The sequence below is a fragment of the Phocoena sinus genome, chromosome 19, assembly GCF_008692025.1.
Source record: "Phocoena sinus isolate mPhoSin1 chromosome 19, mPhoSin1.pri, whole genome shotgun sequence".
NCBI classification, from domain to species: Eukaryota; Metazoa; Chordata; class Mammalia; order Artiodactyla; family Phocoenidae; genus Phocoena; species Phocoena sinus.
In genome coordinates, this window is record NC_045781.1 from 48,025,161 (window position 1) to 48,045,955 (window position 20,795).

The following is a 20,795-nucleotide window of genomic DNA, read 5'->3' on the forward strand; positions in this document are numbered from 1 at the left end:
TCATTCATGTACGTGGGCTTGAGGCAGTGAAAGTGCTTTCAAATAAGCACACGATTTTACTTAATACTTTTGATTTTTCACTCTTTTAATAAGACAGTGTTTTTATAAAACTGAAATACTACTTCTTGAAGAAAGAAAAATATCTTATGACTTATTTTGCTTTTTTTTTTTTTGCGGTACGCGGGCCTCTCACTGCTGTGGCCTCTCGCGTTGTGGAGCACAGGCTCCGGACGCACAGGCTCAGCGGCCATGGCTCACGGGCCCAGCCGCTCTGCGGCACGTGGGATCTTCCCGGACCGGGGCACGAACCCGTGTCCCCTGCATCGGCAGGCTGACTCTCAACCACTGCGCCACCAGGGAAGCCCTCTAGGTATCTTTTGATGGACTATATTTCATTATGAAGGAATGCTTTATTTTTATTTTTCCCCCAAAGAGTTTGTATGTGCTTTATTCTCAGAATTCTTTCAAATTTGACAAGGTCTATCTGTTACCTTAATGCTTAAAAAAAAGTTAGGCTGGCAACATTTTCTTTCAGAAATTTGTGGACAGCGCTCCTGTATCTTCTAGTTTTTAATGTTGCTGTGGGAAATTCTGAGGCCAAACTGAGTTTTCCAGCTTGAGGTGATTTGCTTTTTCTGACAGAATAACTTAAGGAATAGTTATCCTTATAGGTCAGTACTTAACAAGGATGCATCTCAGTCTTGTGCGCTGGTATTAATTTTTCCTGAAACAGGCTGTGATGTGGTAAAATGTATACCTGCATTTTATAATCGGTTTAAAGAGTTGTAAGCGTGATCTAAATTTCTGCTCTCAATTTGTTTTTCTGGGCAAGGTAGTATTTTTAACTCTTTGGCATTTGAATTTTTCAACCAATTTTATGAAATGTATTTCTTCTCAGTTAATTCATTGTGTTGAAATTTTATGTCTCACCAAGGCACCCTCAAAACCTACATGGTTAGAAAAGATTGTTCTAAGTTTCTTTTTCTTAGACTCTTGTCATTGAAATTAGTTTCTTCATTTTGCCTGCATCGACTTGTTCAGCTGTCTGAGAAATCAGAGCTGCCAGAATGCATTAAATAATCAAAGGTGCACGTAGGCAATAAATAACTTTGCAGAAGTAGTATTCTTAGACTGGAAAAAGATGTTGACTAGTGATTTGGTTAATTTCTCTTCCATTGACAGAGTTCTGTTCCATTTGGCAGACTACATATAAACTATTAAAAAGAATGAGGATCAATTCCATTTTAACAGATAATCATATAATTTTGCAAGCTCCACTATATCTGATAATCCTTCACCATTAATAAATTCTTTTTACGTTAATTCTTATGTTTCATTTTGTTTTCTTTCCTTGGGTTTCCTTTATTTAATTTTCTTAAAGTTTCTCCACCCTTTTAACCCCCTCATCTTCTTGCTTTTCTTCTTTCTTCTTTCCCTTCGGTCTCCTCTCTTTACCTTCCTCTTTCTACTTGTTTACCAAAGAATTTGAGTATATTTATGAGATACATGTGATACAACCAAACTGGGTGTAATTACTCTAAGCTTTCTGATTGCTATTATGACAAAGAGAATCTTATAATTTCATTCAACAAATATTTATTGAGCCCATACACTGTACCATGTCTTCCGCATATTGAGACTGACAGGGAGAGAGAGAAACAGCAGTGAACGAAATAGGCAAAAATAAATAGAGAAGAAGGTCTGCATTCTTGGAGCTCAAGTTCTCCTGAGGTGGGGGAGATGGACAACAAATAAGTAATCGGGTGTGACGGACACTCATAAGTATTGTGAAGGCAGTGCAGCTGAGAGAGGACTGGGGTGGGATTGAGCATTTAAAATACGATGGTTATTAGGTGCTCACTATGAAGGTGGCATTTGAATAAAAATCTGAGGGAAATAAGAGAGCAAGGCATGTGAGTATCTGTGAAAGAGTACTTTACACAGCGGGGAAAGCCAGAGTATCCACGCAGAGATGGGACTGTTGCTGATATGGTCATGGAACAGCAAAATGGCCCGTATGTTCAGAGCAGAGTGTGCAAAGAGGAGAAGGGTATAAGTCAGAGAGGAAACTGGTGGTCAGATCACTGAGGGTTTTGAAAGGTCTTTATTTTTCAACCTGAATGAGAATGGAAAACAGGAGAGAATTTTGGGAGGAGGAGCAGTGTGGTCTAACTTATGCTTTAGTGAGACTGAACAGGGTAGAGCTGACGAGCATATCACCAACAGCCGAGGGATAGTGATGGCTTGGACCATGGGCACAGTGATGATAGTGGTAACGTGTGTATTGTTCAAAAGGAGAAGCAATCACATTTGCTGATGGATTGATGTAGGTTGCAAAAGGAGTAGTCAAGAATGATACCAAGGTGTTTGGTCTCACAGTCAATTAGAGGCATGGAATTGGCACTAACTGAGATGGAGAAGGTTGCTGCTGGGGTCAAGGAGTTGCAGAGGAGTGTTAAGAATTCTGTTTTTGAACATATTAACGCTGAGATGCTCTTAGACATTTACATAGAGATGTGGAGTTGTTAGTTTGAGAGTTCCAGGCTTCAGCTGTATATTTATAAGTCAGCAGCCTATTTAAAGCCATGAAATGGCCCACAAGAGTTTTTGTGGGTGGAGTAGTATAATGACAGGGCCTTGAGACGTTCCCACACTGATAGGTTGGGGAGTTGAGGAAGAAGAAAGAAAGGAAACTGAGAACGATACCACTAATGAGAAAGGCAGATGAATGCTGGTATCCTGTACTCCAAATGAAGAGAATATTTCAAAGAGAGGAAAATAATCAATCATTAATTGTTGCTGATAGGTTTAAGTAAGATGTGGGCTGAGAATTGACAAAGGACCGGTACCTAGAGATACTAGACCCCTCAAAAGTCAACAATGAAAAAAGAAGCAGCAGTCCAATTAAAGTATGGATGTTATGAAATGAATTGTTCCCTACCCCCAAAATTCACACGTTGAAGCCCTAACCCCCAATGGGACTGTATTAGGCAGTGGGGTCTTTAAGGAGATAATTTAAGTTAAATGATGTCATAAGCATGGGTCCCTAATCTGATTGGATTCATGTCTTTATAAGAAGACAAAGAGACATCAGAGAGCCCTCTCTCTCTCCACCTGTGCACAGAGGAAAGGCCATGTGAGGACATGGTGAGAATGCAACCATCTGCAAGCCAGGAACGCGATGGGTAAATGACATGAAGAGAGATTTCAACAAGTAGGGAATACAGGTGGCAATTAAACACCTGAAAAAATACTCAAAGTCATTAACCACTGGGCAAACGCTTATTAAAACCACAATGAGATATCACTACACACCTTTCAGAATGGCTAAAATTAAAAAAGAAAATAGTGACAACACAAAATTCTGGTAGGTATGTGGAGAAACTGATCACTCATACATGCTGGTGGCAATGTAAAATGATATGGCCGCTCTGGGAACTCTTGACAGTTTCATAGAAAACAAGCATGCAACTCTCATACGACCCAGTGATTGTACTCCTTGGCATTTATCCCAGAGAACTGAAAACTTACATTTGTACAATAACCTGTACGTGGATGTTCATGGCAGCTTTATTTCTAATGGCTGAAAACTGGAAACAACCCAGATGTCTTTCACCAAGTGAATGGTTAAATAAATTGTGAAACATCCATGCCATGGAATACTACTCAGCAGATAAAAGGAATGAACTATTGACATACACAGCAAGCTGTGTGAATCTTCAGAGAGTCATTATAAGTGAAATAATTGTCAGTCTCAAAGGCTAATGCCTTTGAGCATTAGCCTTTATTAGTAAATGCCTTTATTTGTAGAGCATTTTTCAAATGACAATGGAGAACTGATTAGTGGTTGCCGGGGTTAAGGAGGGGTTGAGGGCAGGATGGAAGAGGGTATGGCTTTAAGAGGGAAGCCTAAGGAATACTTACAGTGATGGAAACGTTCTGCAACTTAACTGTATCAATGCCAGTACCCTGGTTGTGATATTGTACCACAATTTTGCAAGATGTTATCATTGTCGGAAACTGGGTAAAGGGTACACAGAATCTTTATTATTTCATACAACTGCATGAAAATCTACAGTTATCTCAAAATAAAAGTTTTCATTAAAGAAACCCATATTTCCAGCTTTTTAAAATGATTAAGTGCTCAGAAAGATTCATTTGACTAGTAAACTATCCCTTGCCTTTGCATTTCTGTATTTCATTTTATTTTATTCACTTTTAAGAAAGGTAGTGTTGGGGGCTTCCCTGGTGGCGCAGTGGTTAAGAACCCGCCTGCCAATGCGGGGGACACGGGTTCGAGCCCTGGTCCGGGAAGATCCCACTATGCCGCGGAGCAACTAAGCCCGTGCGCCACAACTACTGAGCCTGCGCTCTAGAGCCTGTGAGCCACAACTGCTGAGCCCACGTGCCACAACTACTGAAGCCTGCGTGCCTAGAGCCCATGCTCCGCAACAAGAGAAGCCACCGCAATGAGAAGCCTGCACACCACAGTGAAGAGTAGCCCCCGCTTGCCGCAACTAGAGAAAACCCACTCGCAGCAACGAAGACCCAAAGCCACCAAAAATAAACAAATAAAATTTTAAAAAAAGGCAGTGTTACCAAACTCATCAGGTTGTATGCACTAAATATGTACAGCTTTTCACTTGTCAATCATACTTCATATAAGTGGTTTTGAAAAAGAAGGAAAGGTAGTTTTAGCATGTCATATGCATTTTGATTTTAAAAGTAAAACAATGTCTTAAAAAACAACAGATTTTTCAAATACTGTCCTTTTTTAAACATCTTTATTGAGATACAATTCACATCCCGTGCAATCCACCCATGTAAAGTGAACTATTCAGTGACTTTTAATATATTCATAGCATTGTGTAACCATTACTGTAATCAATTTAGAACATTTTCATTACCCTAAAAAGAACTCTTCACCTCTTAGCCCCTGTCATCTTTCAATCCTTCCATCTTCCCAGCCAACTAATCTACTTTCTGTCTCTATAAATCTGTTACTTTTAAAAGGAGAATCATTATCATTAATAAATGATATAAATAAAAGTTTAGCAAAACAGGTATTTTAAAAATTACTTGTAATCTTAATATTCTACTAAGTTAATTTTCCTATACGGGCTCTTTTTACTTTATGTATGGAATTAAATACTTAGTACATCTTCCTTTTCTATGTAAAAAACCACATGGATCCCGTTATTCATTACAATTTCTTTTGAATTCTGGGAAGTTAATAAGTAAGTGGCATCCCTGAAAGAATCTTTCCAAATCTCTAGCACCCTATATTGAATGTAATTGAGAATATACTAATTATTAATTACTTTTATTAATTATTAGTAATATTACTTAGAATAATGCATCATGGTTTTTTAGCATACATACATACATATATATATATATATATATATATATATATATATATATATATTCTTCTTCAGATTCTTTTCCCATATAGGTTATTACAGAATACTGAGTAGAGTTTCCTGTGTTATACAGTAGGTCCTTGTTGATTATCTGTTTTATATATAGTAGTGTGTATATGTTAATCCCAAACTCCTAATTTATCCTCCCCCACCCCACATTTCTCCTTTGGTAACTATAAATTTGTTTTCTGTTTCTGTGCGTCTGTTTCTATTTTGTAAATAAGTTCATTTGTATCATTTTTTAGATTCCACATATAAGTGATATCATATGATATTTGTCTTGCTCTGTCTGACTTACTTCACTTCATATGATAATCTCAAGGTCCATCCATGTTGCTGCAAATGGCATTTTGTTGGGAAGATAAAGAACATTCATATAGTAAGTGATTGCATTCTGGTCTGCTCCAGGCGTAGCTGAGGGATTTTTAATCCACCCCAGCCATGAAATCCTCTCTTCAAAAGACCTGCCGCTTCTGACTGGTGTCTGCCTGCTGGGCTCTGCTCTGCTTCCTCTTTCTTGCCCCTCCTTTCTCAGAGGCAGCCCAGAGCCTCCTGGGTGCTTCCTGGCACAGTCTGTAAAGAGCGGGGCTATCATTTGGAAATATTGGCCTTTCCTGTCTTTATAGTTGTTGTGAATTAGCAGCAATTTCTTAATTCAATAAAGTGTTCTTACTTCATTTTTTTACCTATTGTGAGTCTGTAAAATAAGGTTTGCTAACCAGATAAATGTGGTTCTATGTGTGTGTGAATGTTTAAACTACCTAAGGTAATAAATTGTTTTCATTACTGTAGAAGCATTCATTGTAAAAATAGCAATTCAAAGAATTGTTCCTCTGTTTCAGCCCGTTCCCTGAAGCCCTCTGTACGATGCTTTATTGGGTTAGTTGTGATATAAAAATGAAACAAGTGGGATATTATGTTCTTATAGTAATAATATCTAATTTAGACCTTTAAGTAATTCTGAGGGTTCCTCTTAGTAATCACTCCAGATGAGCAAGATTTAATAATACTCCATAATTTAAAGTTACAGCTTTATTTTAATGTTCACACATTTCAACAGAAAGGCATTTAATTCCTTCTAAACATAGGTCAGGTAAACACTTCTAAGAACACTAATGTGTTATTACCCCTGGCTTGATATTTTGCTTTGCTTGCTGTCTTTCGTAGAGAGCAAAATGTCTAGGCACAGAAATAGCTGTAAAATGGAAATAAGGGCAAAGTTCGACATACTCAGAAAATATACAGTTTCATTTGGCTGTAGGGGGAAAAAAAAGCCCTCTAAGTATATTTGCAGCTGAATAAACTCAGCTCTAAAATTGTCCACATACGAGCTGAGGATTGACTTTTGAATCAGGTCCATAGGAAATTCAGGAAAAAATACAATAGATGTAAGCACTGGTTGTTTGGATCCAGAATTTATAGAAAATAAATCATAATCTAAGGAACAAATAGAAGCCAAGTCAAGTTCGTGACTTTTAACTTAACGAGGTATCTGTTCTCTGCTAACATAACAAAACATTGTTTTGAAATTCCTGTGTTCTAACTTCAGAGGATCAATACGTCTTTCTTCCAGGAAGATAATTTAGTAGAATTTCATTCAGTGTTGTGAGTACATATGATGGCTGTTGCTTAAAACTGAAGATGTATATTTATTTTTGATGTGTCGACAACTTGCTGGTGGCAGCGGCAACGCGTAGTTCATTTCTCCGATAATGCTTCTCATCAACCACGTGTATCCAGTTGGATTTCACTTCCGTCACTTCATGCCACTGCATGTGTATTTTCTTTTCCATGCTTTGTTTTTATAAGACCGAGAATATTTTTTTCAAAAGAAAACTTGTAGAAACTTGTAGATGTAACCAAAAAAATGAATGGGAAGGTGAAAATAAGAAGTTGTATTTTGGACAGAAATTATAATTTATAGTCCACATAATTTTTGTAGACGTCTTACTTTATACTACAGTTTTTAAACATTTTCTCCTTATTTTGAGCATTTAAAAAAATGTTGAGAACCCTTTTCCTACTTCACTATTATAAGCAAAATAAAAGATAGTTTTGAATGAAAAGTGCATTTTCATGAGCATATCAGCATAGCACAGAGTAAGTAGTGTCTTGATCTTTAATTAGATGAGAATATTTTGACTGCCAATCTCAGTTTAGAAAATCACAAAACCCATTAATGAAAACAGTTAGTTGGTGGTGTAACTCTGTAAGGTACGTTAGAAGTATTAGAACAAAAAACACTTTGAGCTTCTGTAGAGTTTTTGTTATTCAAAGTAATGTAGGTGTTTAAAATTTCAAGTTATAAAAAAATGTCTATTAATGTTTGGTAGATATTATCATAATGCTTTGGTATTTAGGCTGCAGGTTATTTTTCTTATATGAAATATAACTTTCAGACTGTTACTGCAGTGGTCATTCCTCTCCCATGTTGGAAGGAATCCAGAATTTCAACCCTTGTAAAATCTCCAATCATGTTTTCACGTCTTGTATACTGTATAATTAACAGCCGAAAGAAAAGCAGGTTTGTATAAATTAGCAATATTTTAAGAGTAAAACTGCAAAAAAAAAAAAGAAAAGAAAATGTAATTATGTCATTTATTTTATGAATTTTTTTTCCTTTCTTATTTTTCCCTTTAAAAAAAAAACAGGGTTATTTTGGAATTCAGCTTCCTTCAATACTGAGGCTTCATACCTTCATTTTCCTACTTTCCACGGAGAACTTAGTGCAGACGTGTCTTTCTTTTTTAAGACAACAGCTTCATCTGGGGTATTTTTAGAGAACCTGGGGATTACTGATTTTATACGGATAGAGCTACGCTGTAAGTCTTCTTTTCCTTAGAAGTCTATGGGATTCTATTTAGGAGTAAATTCTTTAACTAATTTTTAAAGTACTATGTTTCTACTTTATCATCTGAATCTTTTCATTGTGTCCTTTTGAAAAAAACTGATATTAAGATAGCGTTTTTGCAAGAAAATTACTTGATATTTAACATATATAATAATTTGGGGAAATTACTAGTCTTTTCTAGAACCAACTTAAGTCTTTTAAATTCAAAAAATTAAAAATTTTTAAAAATCCAAATTCTCAGTTAATTTCAAAATTACTTAATTAAATCAACCAGCTGTATTGTTTTGATATCCTCTTAGGCTGCTATTAGTATTTTGATATCAAATGCATATTGCATGCTTTTGAAATTAAATAAATTTTGAATCACTGTCAAAATTATTTTTATATAAAATACCAGATGCTGTTTAGTTTTCTTGCCCTGGCTAAATAGCTTTCATTTTTATCACCATGAAAAATTAACTCTGGTGATGAATTTCTTAGAATCCATTTTTTCCCCAAAATACAAATGTATTTTACTGTCTCATTCCACATCTATTCTGTGCCAACATCAATGGTTCCTTCCATAGGGTTCAAACCATTGTCTTCATGTTTAGTGACCGTTGATGCTATGGTGCTATTCCTGAGTATATTGAAGACTCAGCTCTCCACCACGGGGACTAACGTGAACGATCTTCATGTCTGACATTTCCAGCTCCTGCAGTCGTGACATTTTCATTCGATGTGGGGAACGGGCCTTTTGAAATCTCGGTGCAGTCACCCACTCACTTCAGCGACAACCAGTGGCACCACGTTAGGGTTGAGAGGAACACGAAAGAGGCATCTGTTCAAGTGGATCAGCTCTCACCAAGGACGCAACCCGCTCCGGCTGATGGGCATGTCCTCCTGCAGCTCAACAGTCAGCTCTTTGTGGGTAAGTCCTGCTTTTAGGGAGTTTGTCTTTCATTGCATGATGTAAGTGCAGAGATGGGCCAAAATAAAATATAACACCAACTATAAGATAATGATAACACCACCACCAAATCACCGTTTATTGAGAACCTATGTTCCAGGCTGCGCCAGGTGTTCTATTACATCCTCGTAACCGACCTGTGAAATGGGTATTATCTCTGTTTTACAGACGAGGTAACTGAGTTTCAGGGAGCTGAAATGACCTGTCTTCAGAAATCCACCTAATAAATGAAATTCAGATTTGTGTTTGACTGATGCCTAAACCTGCATTCTTTTATTCCATTCCCATTTTATTGAGATATAATTGACATACAGCACTGTATAAATTTAACACAAACATTCTTATTATTACAGATTATGTGACTCGTTTCAGTTTTTCTTTAGTATTAATATCTTTAATATAACATTGGAAATGTTTACCTCTTTTCCCCAGGAAGTGGAAGAACCCTCCTTGTAAATCCAGCTGATGCCAACCAGTGACCCCTGTGTAAAACAGGCCAATAGCAGGGCAAAAAAAAAAAAAAAAGCACAAGCAAAGTGTGTAGGATCCATGATTTGACCAGTTTTACCAGTTCTCCTGGTGTCCCTTATTTTCCCTGTTTTTCTCATGTCTTGTGACCACCTACTTCATATTTATATCCAAACATTGTTCCTTTATTTTCTAAATACATTCACTTGGTATTTTAGAGACTTGATAGCAGAATCCTTCTGGGTGTGTTTGTTTTATTTTACATCTCTGCTAATTACTTAACAGAACTTATTGACCGTGAAGTTCAAGGAATTATGCCTTGATCACTTTTCATACATTTTAGTGTAAATGAGGACACAGCAATGCTGTCAAGCAGGATAAATTGTAAATTATCAGAAGTTATATTTCAAGCACTTGTAAGAGTTATGTTTTAGGACAAAATTCTCATCAGATCCCCATTACATCTTCTCTTGCTTAACAGCCTTGTTTTATTCTCTTTCACTGCAAAGGATGAAGCTTATTTAAGGGTATGGAAATCACAAAGAAATCATGAAAAGAAATACATAACTTTTCTTTCAATAACATGCTAGGAGCTCAGTCAGGAAATTGGCATAGATATTTCTTGAGTTACGAAAAATAAGAGATGGCCACAAGGAAAGGTATGGCAATTTCAAATCTGTCAGGATCTAGGAAATAGCCTTACTATTCTTAGAAATTGAGAAGGCTGAAACAGTCCTCGAATTTTTCAGTGAAATCTGCTGCAGTTTGCCTGTGCATGACCTTTCATTCTTCGTATGAATTTTAACTTCATAGAAATGGAGTCACTATATATTGTGTCTGATGGGAATCCTAGCCTTAATTTGGTTTCAGGTAGTTGTAATGAATAGAAGTACTATTATGACACACAACTGTGTGTTCGAACAGACTTGAGTCTTTTGCCATCAGTCATGTGTTATAATTTTAATAAGATCTAAGAGACTTCATCTTTATGAGGCAGTTGGTTAGGCTTTTGACATTCCTACATGTGTTAAATTCAAGGATGATTGTGTTACTTGAAAGTTTTAAAAACTGAAATCTTTCTTATGTTTAAGTCAAAGTTGCTGAAAATTAAAAAGGAAAGGCAGAAAGAAAGATCTCTGAATAAAAAGTTACATCTATTAATAAAAATCTCTTTATTCAGTTCCCTCCTTCCTACTCATAGGTAACTGAGTAAATTGAAGTGGTTAATGTGATAATATTAAAGATGGACTCATGTTAAAAAAAAAAAAGGCTTGCAGCCTTAGGTAGAGGCACATTGTTGGCTGTCAAGAGGCCACATAAGGGTCTGTTTTCATCTTCACCTCTACTGCAAGAGTGTACCACTCTTAGGAAAGGGCCCCAACCAAGCTAATAGGATAATACATACAAGACAAAATGGTAATTTGTCAATTTACAACATTACTATCAAACAAATCAGCATTTTTTTAAATTTCTAGATGAAAATACCTTTCCCCTGTGGGAAGATTCAATAGAATTTAAATTATAATTAAAAGGTTATACTGAATTAGCATAAAGTGGGTGAAAAGTAGTAAAAAACTAGTAATAATTACAGCTAGCTTAATGTAGCACTACCGAGACCAAAAGTAGTTCTCTGCCTTCATAAGAGTATGTTTCAGTGGAAGAGACAAGAGGCAGCCAATAAAAGAGTAAAAACGAAGACAGAATAAAAAAACAATATGTATATAAATATATATAAAAACAATTTACATATACACACACAGGCATGCATACACACATATGTCTGTATGTGTGTGTGTATGTATGTAAAGTTTCAGGTAGTGATAAATTCAATAAAGTAAAAAGTAAAGTAAGGCATCAGGCAACAGTTTGGTTTGGGGGGCTTCTATGTCAAGTAGGGTGCTCTTGGAAGTCCCCTCTGAGGACCTTACATTGGAACAGAGGCCAGATGAAGCAGAAGAGGGAACCCTGGGAATATCCGAAGGAAGAGAATTCCAGGCGGTGGGAATGAACTTCTCAGGAGTTAAGGAGTAAGTCGTGGTGGCTGAGGAGAGAATTGATGTGAGAGGAGGATGGTGCAAAGGCCATGGTGAGGAATTTGGATTTTGTTCTAAAGCGTCAGACGAGTGGCATGGTCTCATTTACGTTTTCCATGTTCTCTCTTACTGCTGTGAGGAAAATGGATGGAAGGAAAGGGTAGAAGCAGGCCACGGCATCAGTCCCCATGAGAGATCGTGGTGGCATGGGCTAAAGGGGAAATGGTGATAAAGAGAGTTGGGACATATTTTACATGGAGATGCACACCACTTGCTAGTGCGTCGGTTATCGCTGTTAGTGTTTCACTCTTTTTACTCCTGCTAATAACCTTTGGCAAGGTCTTTGCGTTACTCACATCATTTCTCAGTCTTTAATTTCACCTGAAGTTAACTTTTCTTGTTTTCTTCCTTAATCCTAACTTGTAGCATGATTAAAGCTGTTCCCTGGTCCCACATATACAATACAGACCACACTTGTGCCAGGCTGGAAGAGACCCCTGGTCTTTCTTCATAGTCCAGAGAAAATATCCCACCTCCTTCAATGAGGTTCCACCCGCCCCATAATCACACTCTCACGAGGAAATCTGGCTGCTTTGTTCATATGTTCTGTGCCAGCGCGTCACACGTAGAAGGACGTTGTCTTAGAAACTGTTTGCCCGTGTGTTAATACCTTCAAAGTGCTGGAGTTAAGTCTGCTCTCAGAGCCAGTGATCCTTGGGTGACTGGCTCCGCTTTAATCCAATATAATTGATTTTCTGGTTAAAATTTTAAAGGGCAATTTCATTTCCCTTACTTACAGGTTCAAGAGCTTAATTTGTAGTTCACCCATCCATATTAAAAAATAATTATGACTGATCAGTATTTTCAGCCGTGCATAACGACTATCATTTGTGTTTGGTATCAGGACAAATGAATGAGATAGAGATAATTGCAAGGAGTAAGTCTACAGTTTTCAGCGTCACTTTCTTTTCCCTGATAAAAATGTTTAAATTCAGACACATGGTGATGACGGTGATGTTTTAAATTATGTGGAAACACAGTTTTTATAACTACAGGGCAAAACTGAAAGACCAAGTTAGTATCAGTCTGTCAAAGTTAGATTATGTTATTACCCCAGCATTTAGCAGCTTTTACCAAAAATTCACCTTCTTGTTTGTAAACAAATATAGCACAAAACAGTAAACCTGTTGTGGAATATTTCAAATACTAAATGGAGTTATTTTATAGTACTACAATTATGAAACAGTAGAAATTTCGATAATGTAGAAATTTGTTTGTTTGAGATACTATCTTTAACACTTTTACCTACAAGTAGAACGTTGCAGATATTTGAATGTATGTTAATTTTGAATTAAATTATTCTGTCCAGCTCCCTGTGCTACCACAGCCAGACCTATGTTGATGATATTTGTCCACGTTACTTTTTTTTGAGATTAGAGTTTTTGGCAGTCTCTCAGAAGTGACTGCCGCAAGAGGATAACATGAAAGAATCCAGTGTGCTTTTCTCCATTGCTTGCTTCACTCTGTCCCCTAAAGACCAATCATAAAGTGTGTTCACATCTCAGAGTAAAACTCTGAGGCAAGACTAATGCTTTAACTTCTGAACAAAATCAGTGAAAATAAATAGAAAGCATGACTAAAAACGTGATTCAGCTGGGCAACAATTATATGGCAGCTGAAATAGGAATAAGGAAATGATAGGTAGTTTTGGAGATTTAGCTGGTGTTAGCCTACACCACAGAATTATAACAGAGGGACTTTAACAATCCCTGCAGTTCCCAATATTGGCACAACTGTCTTCAACTAATCTAAACTGTAGGATGGCATGCGAAGTGAAGGAGTAATAAAATAATGAACAGAAATCCTCGTATGAAAAAGTTAACATTAATGTAGTGTGGTAGTCAGATGAAGAACAGTAGTGACAATGCAATGAACATCTTCCCTTCCCCCAATTAATCTCAACCATTACCTTGCTTTTCAGTGTAAAAATGATGATTCCCCTCCTATTTGTAGCCCATCTTTCTCTATTCTTGTTCTAAATTATGGCACTGGGTCTTCACCAACCTTTTCACGTTCTCTCGCTTTGTCCTTTTTTGTATGTGTGTGATTTACGACCTATCTTAGTTAAACAGTCCTATTCAGAGGTGCTGTTCCCTACCTTCAAAAAGAAGTTTAGCAACATGACGCTGATGGGTGTGATTAACATATGCCCTTGACCTTGTAAACACTGAGGACTCAATGTTGAGAGTCACTGCTGTGATTTTACACCCACAGACATGCTCCAACCACGGAAATGAGGCAGAGAAAAGAATCAGTCATTTTTTTAAGCTGAATTGTGACAGTGGTCATTTTCTGTTTTGGCTTGTAAACTCAGCATTTTTCTTAGAAGCGTCTTAAATTAGCCTTGAATTGATTTTCATTCAACCAGCTCTAAAATTTTTGTTTGCAGCCTAAATTTTTCACTGACAGGTTATTAAACGGGGCGGACTTCATTTCGATACTTTGGGACCAGGGCCCGAAGGAGAAGTAAGGACTCCTGACGTAGACTCACAAGTCATTTACATTGCATTTGAACTGCATCAAATCTACAAATATTTATTAAGTATCAAGAGCAAACAATCTCTAAATGCCATACTCAAAGGCTAATGCTGAACTCTAAGCATACTGAAGCTCTGAAAGCTGGTTTTCAACCTGCTTACACACTCATATGGCCTGGGGAGCTTTTGGGACACTGGCAGTGCCAGTACAGAGATATTTATTTACTGTTGATGGGCATTTGTATACTTTCAAAGTTGCATATTACAAACACATCGTTGTGCTGGTCTTTTGGTGAACATATGCTTGTATATCTGTGGGGTGTGTACGTGGGATGGAGTTATTGGGTCACAGGAATGAGCGTATGCCAAGCATCAGGAGACTCTACCAAATCTCTGTTGGCCATTTGGGCAGCGTCCTTTATGAAGTGGCTCTTCAGATCTCTTGCCCATTTTACAGGGTTGTCCTCTTTTAAAAACAAATTGTAGAATTCTTTATATATTTTGGATGAGTCCTTTTCAGGTAAATTCACTACAGATATTTTCCTTTTTCTCTGTGGATTGCATTTTCACATTTGGTAATGGTGTCTTTTGATGAGCAGAAGTTCTCAATTATAATATATTCTAGATTTTTTTCTTTTTGCTTTCGGTTTGTTTTTGATAGGCTAAAATACAGTTACAGGAAGAGCATGCCAAACAACTTTATGTTTGAATAATTTTTATTACAGACTAATTTTCTTTTGTAGCCGTAAATATGTTCCCTCATTACCAAAATGCAGTGCAATAAAAGTCACATTTCTCTTTAATGTAATCATATCATTTATTTCAATTATTTTCTTCTCCCCTCCTCGAGATGTCTTTTTCATGATTAGCCAAAGAAGCTCCCAGTGTACTTTTCTGTGTCTAGCGAGCAAATCTGAGTGACTGTTGACTAAAATCAGAATTCAGATGGGATCTCTTGAAATCAGAGAATATGACTAATACCACCAACATTCATTTCTTTGAAATAGACCTTAGTATGGTCAAACCAGACAGTGCTGCGGCCTTAAGTCTGAGTAGACCCATTTTTCCCTGCTGCCACTACCACTGGGACGTGTGCTCACCACTGACTCTGGTTCAGGGAAAAGTGACTGAATTTTCTGCCTGTGACACGGTTGCTTACACCACCTGCCTCTTCCAACCATGATCGTTCTTTAAACGTGAGGGAAAACAGTCCTCCTCTTCCCAGCCCGCCCAGGGCTTTGCTCAGTGAGGAACATTCCATGGCAAAATTATAGCTGGGCTTCCAGGCTCACAGCTTTCTACACTGACTGATACCATCATTGCTGCAGGGCTGCATCTTCCCCAGACCTAGGGGATGGCTGGGAAGGACAGGACTGAAGGTCCAACGCGTGACGTACAGAGGACCGCTTTTCCCGTCAGTCCCCTGACTTGGTCGTGGCCCAGCCCTCATGCCCAGTCACTTCCCTGCCCCCAGGTGACCCATGATCAGGGCCTTCCCTGCCTTTCTCTGCACAGCGCCCTGGTCAGAGAGAACCCCTGTACTCTGACAAGCTTCTGTAACTTTGGATTTTGAAGAGAAGTGTGGGGATCTTGATTTCTTTTTTCCTCTAAGGCCCCTGGGCAAATCACACAGTTGTTCCCAGTTAATCCTCAGTAATATTCAAGCACAGCACATAAATAATTTGCCATTAAAAAATGAAAGGTCTTCCTGCCACAAAAGTAGTGGAAAATTGGCAGAGGAAAGAGCCAGCTTGTACTCTGTGACAGTAGCATCTGTCACTTAGTCTAACTTCCTGAGAGTGTGGAATGTGATAAAGGGATTGGGCTCAGTCTCTACGCAGCACCTTGCGCACTTATTTAGGTGCAGATCCCAGTACTGTTATGTAAGGGAACAGGTTCAGTTACATTCATCCACGTAGAAGTGTTGGGTATTTGTTTCACAGAATACTCAGTGTTTGTGAAGTTACGGAATCCATTATATCTGATATAGTATGGCAGGTAAATTGATAGAAAATTAATTGGAAGACAGTTCCAAACACAATAGCTCAGCAGAAACCTCCAGAATCAATTAATCAAACTGCAACTCCTTTTAATTGGACATACTCTAACCCAGAAAAGTCATTGGAATCTTTAATTAAGCTTTCAGGCCCAATCCTATTTACATTGGTCATGTTTTCCTGAACAGTTACATCTTAAAATAAAAGGTTATTAACTTGAAACCTAATGGTAAAGTAAAAATCCTCAATACATGTGTGCTGCAAATGTTTATATCTAATTAGACATTACATTTTTTTGGTAATTTAAAAATGTAGTTTTAAACTGTTTGATTAGGCAACCATTAACTCTTTAAAAGTATGGAATTAAGAAGTCCTGTTTACAAAACTGTTGATTTTCGTCTCACTATTACGAATGCTCTTTAGGCATGTATTTCACATGTCTACATGTGTATTTTCACCTGTTAATATCCCCATCCTCTGACCTTCCTCTCCACGGGGTATCTATTTCTGCCACTGACACCATGTTGTGCTCACGTCTGTCTAAATCCATTACTAGACTGTGAGATCTCTGAGACCACGATTAGTTGCATATAACTCTGTACCTCCAATGTCAGACGGTGTCCAGCAAAGAGCTGCTAAATAAAGCTTGCAGAACTGAAATGCCATTCAAACCAAAAGTGATCTGAGGAGAAGAAAATGGAAGTTTTCTTCTTTGACCATATTCTTATATGGAGAGGAAAGGGGCGGCCTTGTAGCGAAAGGCCAACTGTAGGTTTTAGTCTTAACTCTGCCTCAGACTAAACGTGTTTATTCTAAAATTTCTCAGCTGTGCCCATGGGCTAGCCCCTGGACTTTTCTATGCCTCTAGTTCCTCATCATCTGAAACAAAACAGCAGAAAACAAACAAGAATGAATGAATTGGAACCAATGAAAATGGATTATTCAGTTGTTGGACTCTGGGTTATTTAGTTATCATTATGTCACTGGTAGAATGAGACAAACCCCTAAATCAGAGAGACTGTAGATGTTTCAGAGTGACAAATGCATAACAGGCCATGATTTAACGTTACTGTGTACTATAAACTCTACACTGTGGTTTAAAATACTGTAACACGAAGTCCATGAAATACACCAGGAATACACCTCTAATCCAGATTTCACTGTATCTGGCCCTCCTCCAACGAGTGCCTGGGCCAAAGCTAAAACCAAGGCTGCAGGCTGCCTTCCTTTCCCAGGAAAGAAAACTCCAGCAAGGATGCCGAAAGAATCTCTGTCACAGACTTGACTGAGCCCTAGACTTTCTTACTGAGTTGAGTTAGCAGCAGCTTTGATGTGGAAGGAAGAGAAAAGATGTCCTCAAGGTAAGGGGAGAAGAGAGACTTCAAGGATGGCAGGAGATTGAGCAAATGTAGGACGGATGAAACAATTTGTGTCAGCAATTCTGAAACTCTGGGATAAAAGCAAGTCCTTCTCTTCCTTGCCCACATAAACTGGAATTGTAAGATGTCTGGCTTCGTACCATACTTCATCTGGATTTATAAATAGAAAATATGACCCACACCCTTAAGACTTTCATATTCTTCATTGAAAAGACACAAATTATGTCAACTGAAGCCATTTGAATACAGATATTTAAATACAGTCATTTGAAATATAAGACTAAGTAGCATTAGTACCGTGAGTTCAGAATTCTCAGAAATTCTTTTATTGTCCTTTTCATGGTGTTTCATTATCCAAAAACATAGAATTAATTGATTCAGAAATATTTATTGAGTTTTATTGACAATCTCAGTCCCAGGGACCCAAACATCCCTGTGAGGAAAGGCTGTACCTCTCTTCAACTTTTGAAGCACCAAGCTCCCATCTACTACTCCTAAGGTACAGTTGGTTTAGTGAATGAGTGTGTTAATTATTTACTAACAGTAAATTCATTGAGAAGTAATAATTATTATCAATATTAATTGATAATTAGTTATAATTATACATAATTATAATTATAGATGATTATAATAGTTGCACAGCTATTATGTGTCAGGCACTGTTCTTTGTTTTGGGGATATAGTGTGATTGAAATAGCCCTTATTGAATGTGTATTTTGCTGGAGATACACTGATAATATACAAGGAACACTGTACAGAAGTAAAGCTTGCTAGATGGTGACAAAGACGTACTTATTTGGGGCCTTTCTGGCCAAATTTTGGTTCTGAAATACCAAAAAATAAACAAAAAACCAAAACCAAAAAACCTGTTGAATCTCTGAGAATAGGAGACCTTAGGTAAATGAGGCTAGATGAGGAACTAGCTAAATGAAGTTGGGGTTGGGCGTGTAGGGAGAGTTAACACATTCTGGGAAGAGAGTACAGGTACAGAGCAGGTGTGGGATCCTGGAGGTGAGGCAACATCGTCTGTTCAAAGATGAAGCTCCTTTTGAGAGGCCCCAAGACCACCTAACTGTCTCTGGGTAAACCACCCAGATTATTTAGATTAGGACACTATTTTCCTCCTTCAAATTCTGAGCATTAATGTATGGTGTTCCTGGGCACCAGTGTATGTGCAAGTGCATCCAGAGCTTACATTCCCATTAAGACAGTGCTTTAAGTGACTGTCTGCATCAGGTTCACCTGTGTGCTTGTTGACCGTTTAGATTCACAGCCTTTTTTTCTGGTCCACACAATCAGTATTTCTTGGGACAAGCCCCTGACCCTGTATTTTAAGAAGCCTTTCCATGTAGTACTCATATTCCTTAACGTTTGAGAACCTCTGCCTTAGAATAGCAGGGTCTGATTCCACCCAAACACTGTAAACCTCTTCAAGGGTGACTTGGTAAATACATGTTGTTATATATTATTCAATAAATGTTACACCACTGTGTGTCCTCATTAATCCCCTTTCCTGATTTCGTTGAGAATCTCTAACAATGAACATTGGTCCAACACTTAGAAAAAATTCACTGGGAAATATGCCTGACAGAAGCAAATACTCTGGTGCTCAAACTGATGCTGTGTGTTTTTGATGAAAAGATAACAACCAAAAGATCACATCAACGCACAGTCAAGTTAGAAAAACTCAAGGATTCCTTCATAGTTCTCACTAAATTAAAACTGTCCCGGCATCAGGATCAGGTTTCAATGTGAAGGACGAACCACACTTACCCACAAATATATGCTTATTTAAAATTGCAAGGAAAAGGTTAGTTTCTACATAAGAATATCAATGCATATCACTGTTATTTTGAATGAAAGAGCCTTTAAGTTCTTTAAAATAAAGAGACTGATTTTAAAAAAGTCTCCAATTTAAAGTTTAATAGAACTCTTTTAGAAAACAAATCTATAACAAATTCAACCTTTGGGGGAAAAAAACGTGAATCAATGTTTTATCTTTTTGAATTCTTCTACTATTTTGTCACAAATCGTGCTTCTGAAAGTATATTGGCTCTTCAGACTCCAGTGGTTCTCTGTTAAGGCCATGATTTTGGCCGCCCTCCGTGAGGCCTCAGTTTTGTGTGGTCTTAAAATCCTGAACAAAACACCTAGGAACGTGTTTGCATTTGCAGTATTTCCCTTTTAGGTGGAACGGCCACCCGACAGAGGGGCTTTCTGGGATGCATTCGGTCTCTGCAGTTGAATGGAATGGCCCTGGACCTGGAAGAAAGAGCCAAGGTGACTCCGGGAGTGGAGCCGGGCTGCAGAGGGCACTGCAGCAGCTACGGGAAGTTGTGCCACAACGGCGGGAAGTGCAGGGAAAAGCCCAGCGGCTTCTCCTGTGACTGCACCTCCTCTGCATACGCAGGGCCGTTCTGCTCAGACGGTGAGTGTGACGTGGGTGCCCCAGCAGCAAGACAATCGAACGTGCATAAAACCTCCCGCAGTTCTTTTTCTCTGTAGCTGTTTGAAACAAAAGTATTTCCATTTCTGAATTTTTTTTGGCAAATGGCCTATTTTATGCCAATGACATTTCATTACTTAAATATTTGCCGCGGTTCTTTGAACACCGTGTTTATCGATGGTAAACCCTGTAATAGTCGCCTCTAGGTGTTGTAGAGTGTTGGCTGCGCAGTCTGATCTTTTCTATCTACAGCTAATGCTCTTAAGTAATATGGGTGTCAACAACCAGTCCCATGGGCAGTTCCCATTTTTCAAATCATTAAAAGCATTATTGTTATTTTTGAAGATGGTCAGCAATGCAAAGACATTTAGGAAGCTTTGTTGTTTTCCCAAACAAATATTATTTCCAGGAATATAAATAACGCTTCCGTTCAGTATTGATGTGTAACAAAATAGAGATACTCGGTCGTTTTGCTCTGTGAAATGCCTACTGTCTGTTGGCGAAGTGAAACAGTGGACTGTTTTTCAGCTGGTCTTGTTCACTGATCCGTGTCATGGAAGAAGGAACGAACTGAGTGTAGTACTCAGCGTTCTGAACAGACTTCCATGAATAGACAAATGTTTGCTATAGTTCCTCATAGAAGAATGTCAACCAGTTTAATTCAGTTGCTTTATTTAAGTGTTTCTGGGCTACTGAACCTTTACCTGAAGGA

At 38.0% G+C, this 20,795-nt stretch overlaps 1 protein-coding gene across 7 annotated transcripts in view; it reads left to right on the forward strand.

Annotated features, from left to right (window-relative positions):
• The window catches only part of CNTNAP4 (contactin associated protein family member 4), a 259,598-nt gene that overhangs the window by 218,887 nt on the left and 19,916 nt on the right, over window positions 1-20,795 (forward strand). For 6 of the 7 annotated variants that reach the window (XM_032613290.1, XM_032613293.1, XM_032613295.1 and 3 more), the window contains 3 exons: window positions 8,075-8,245; window positions 8,966-9,184; window positions 19,826-20,065. In XM_032613290.1, coding sequence (XP_032469181.1) covers window positions 8,075-8,245; window positions 8,966-9,184; window positions 19,826-20,065 — 630 coding nt within the window. The remainder of the gene's footprint in view (window positions 1-8,074; window positions 8,246-8,965; window positions 9,185-19,825; window positions 20,066-20,795) is intronic. The other variant, XM_032613297.1, reaches the window with a different exon arrangement.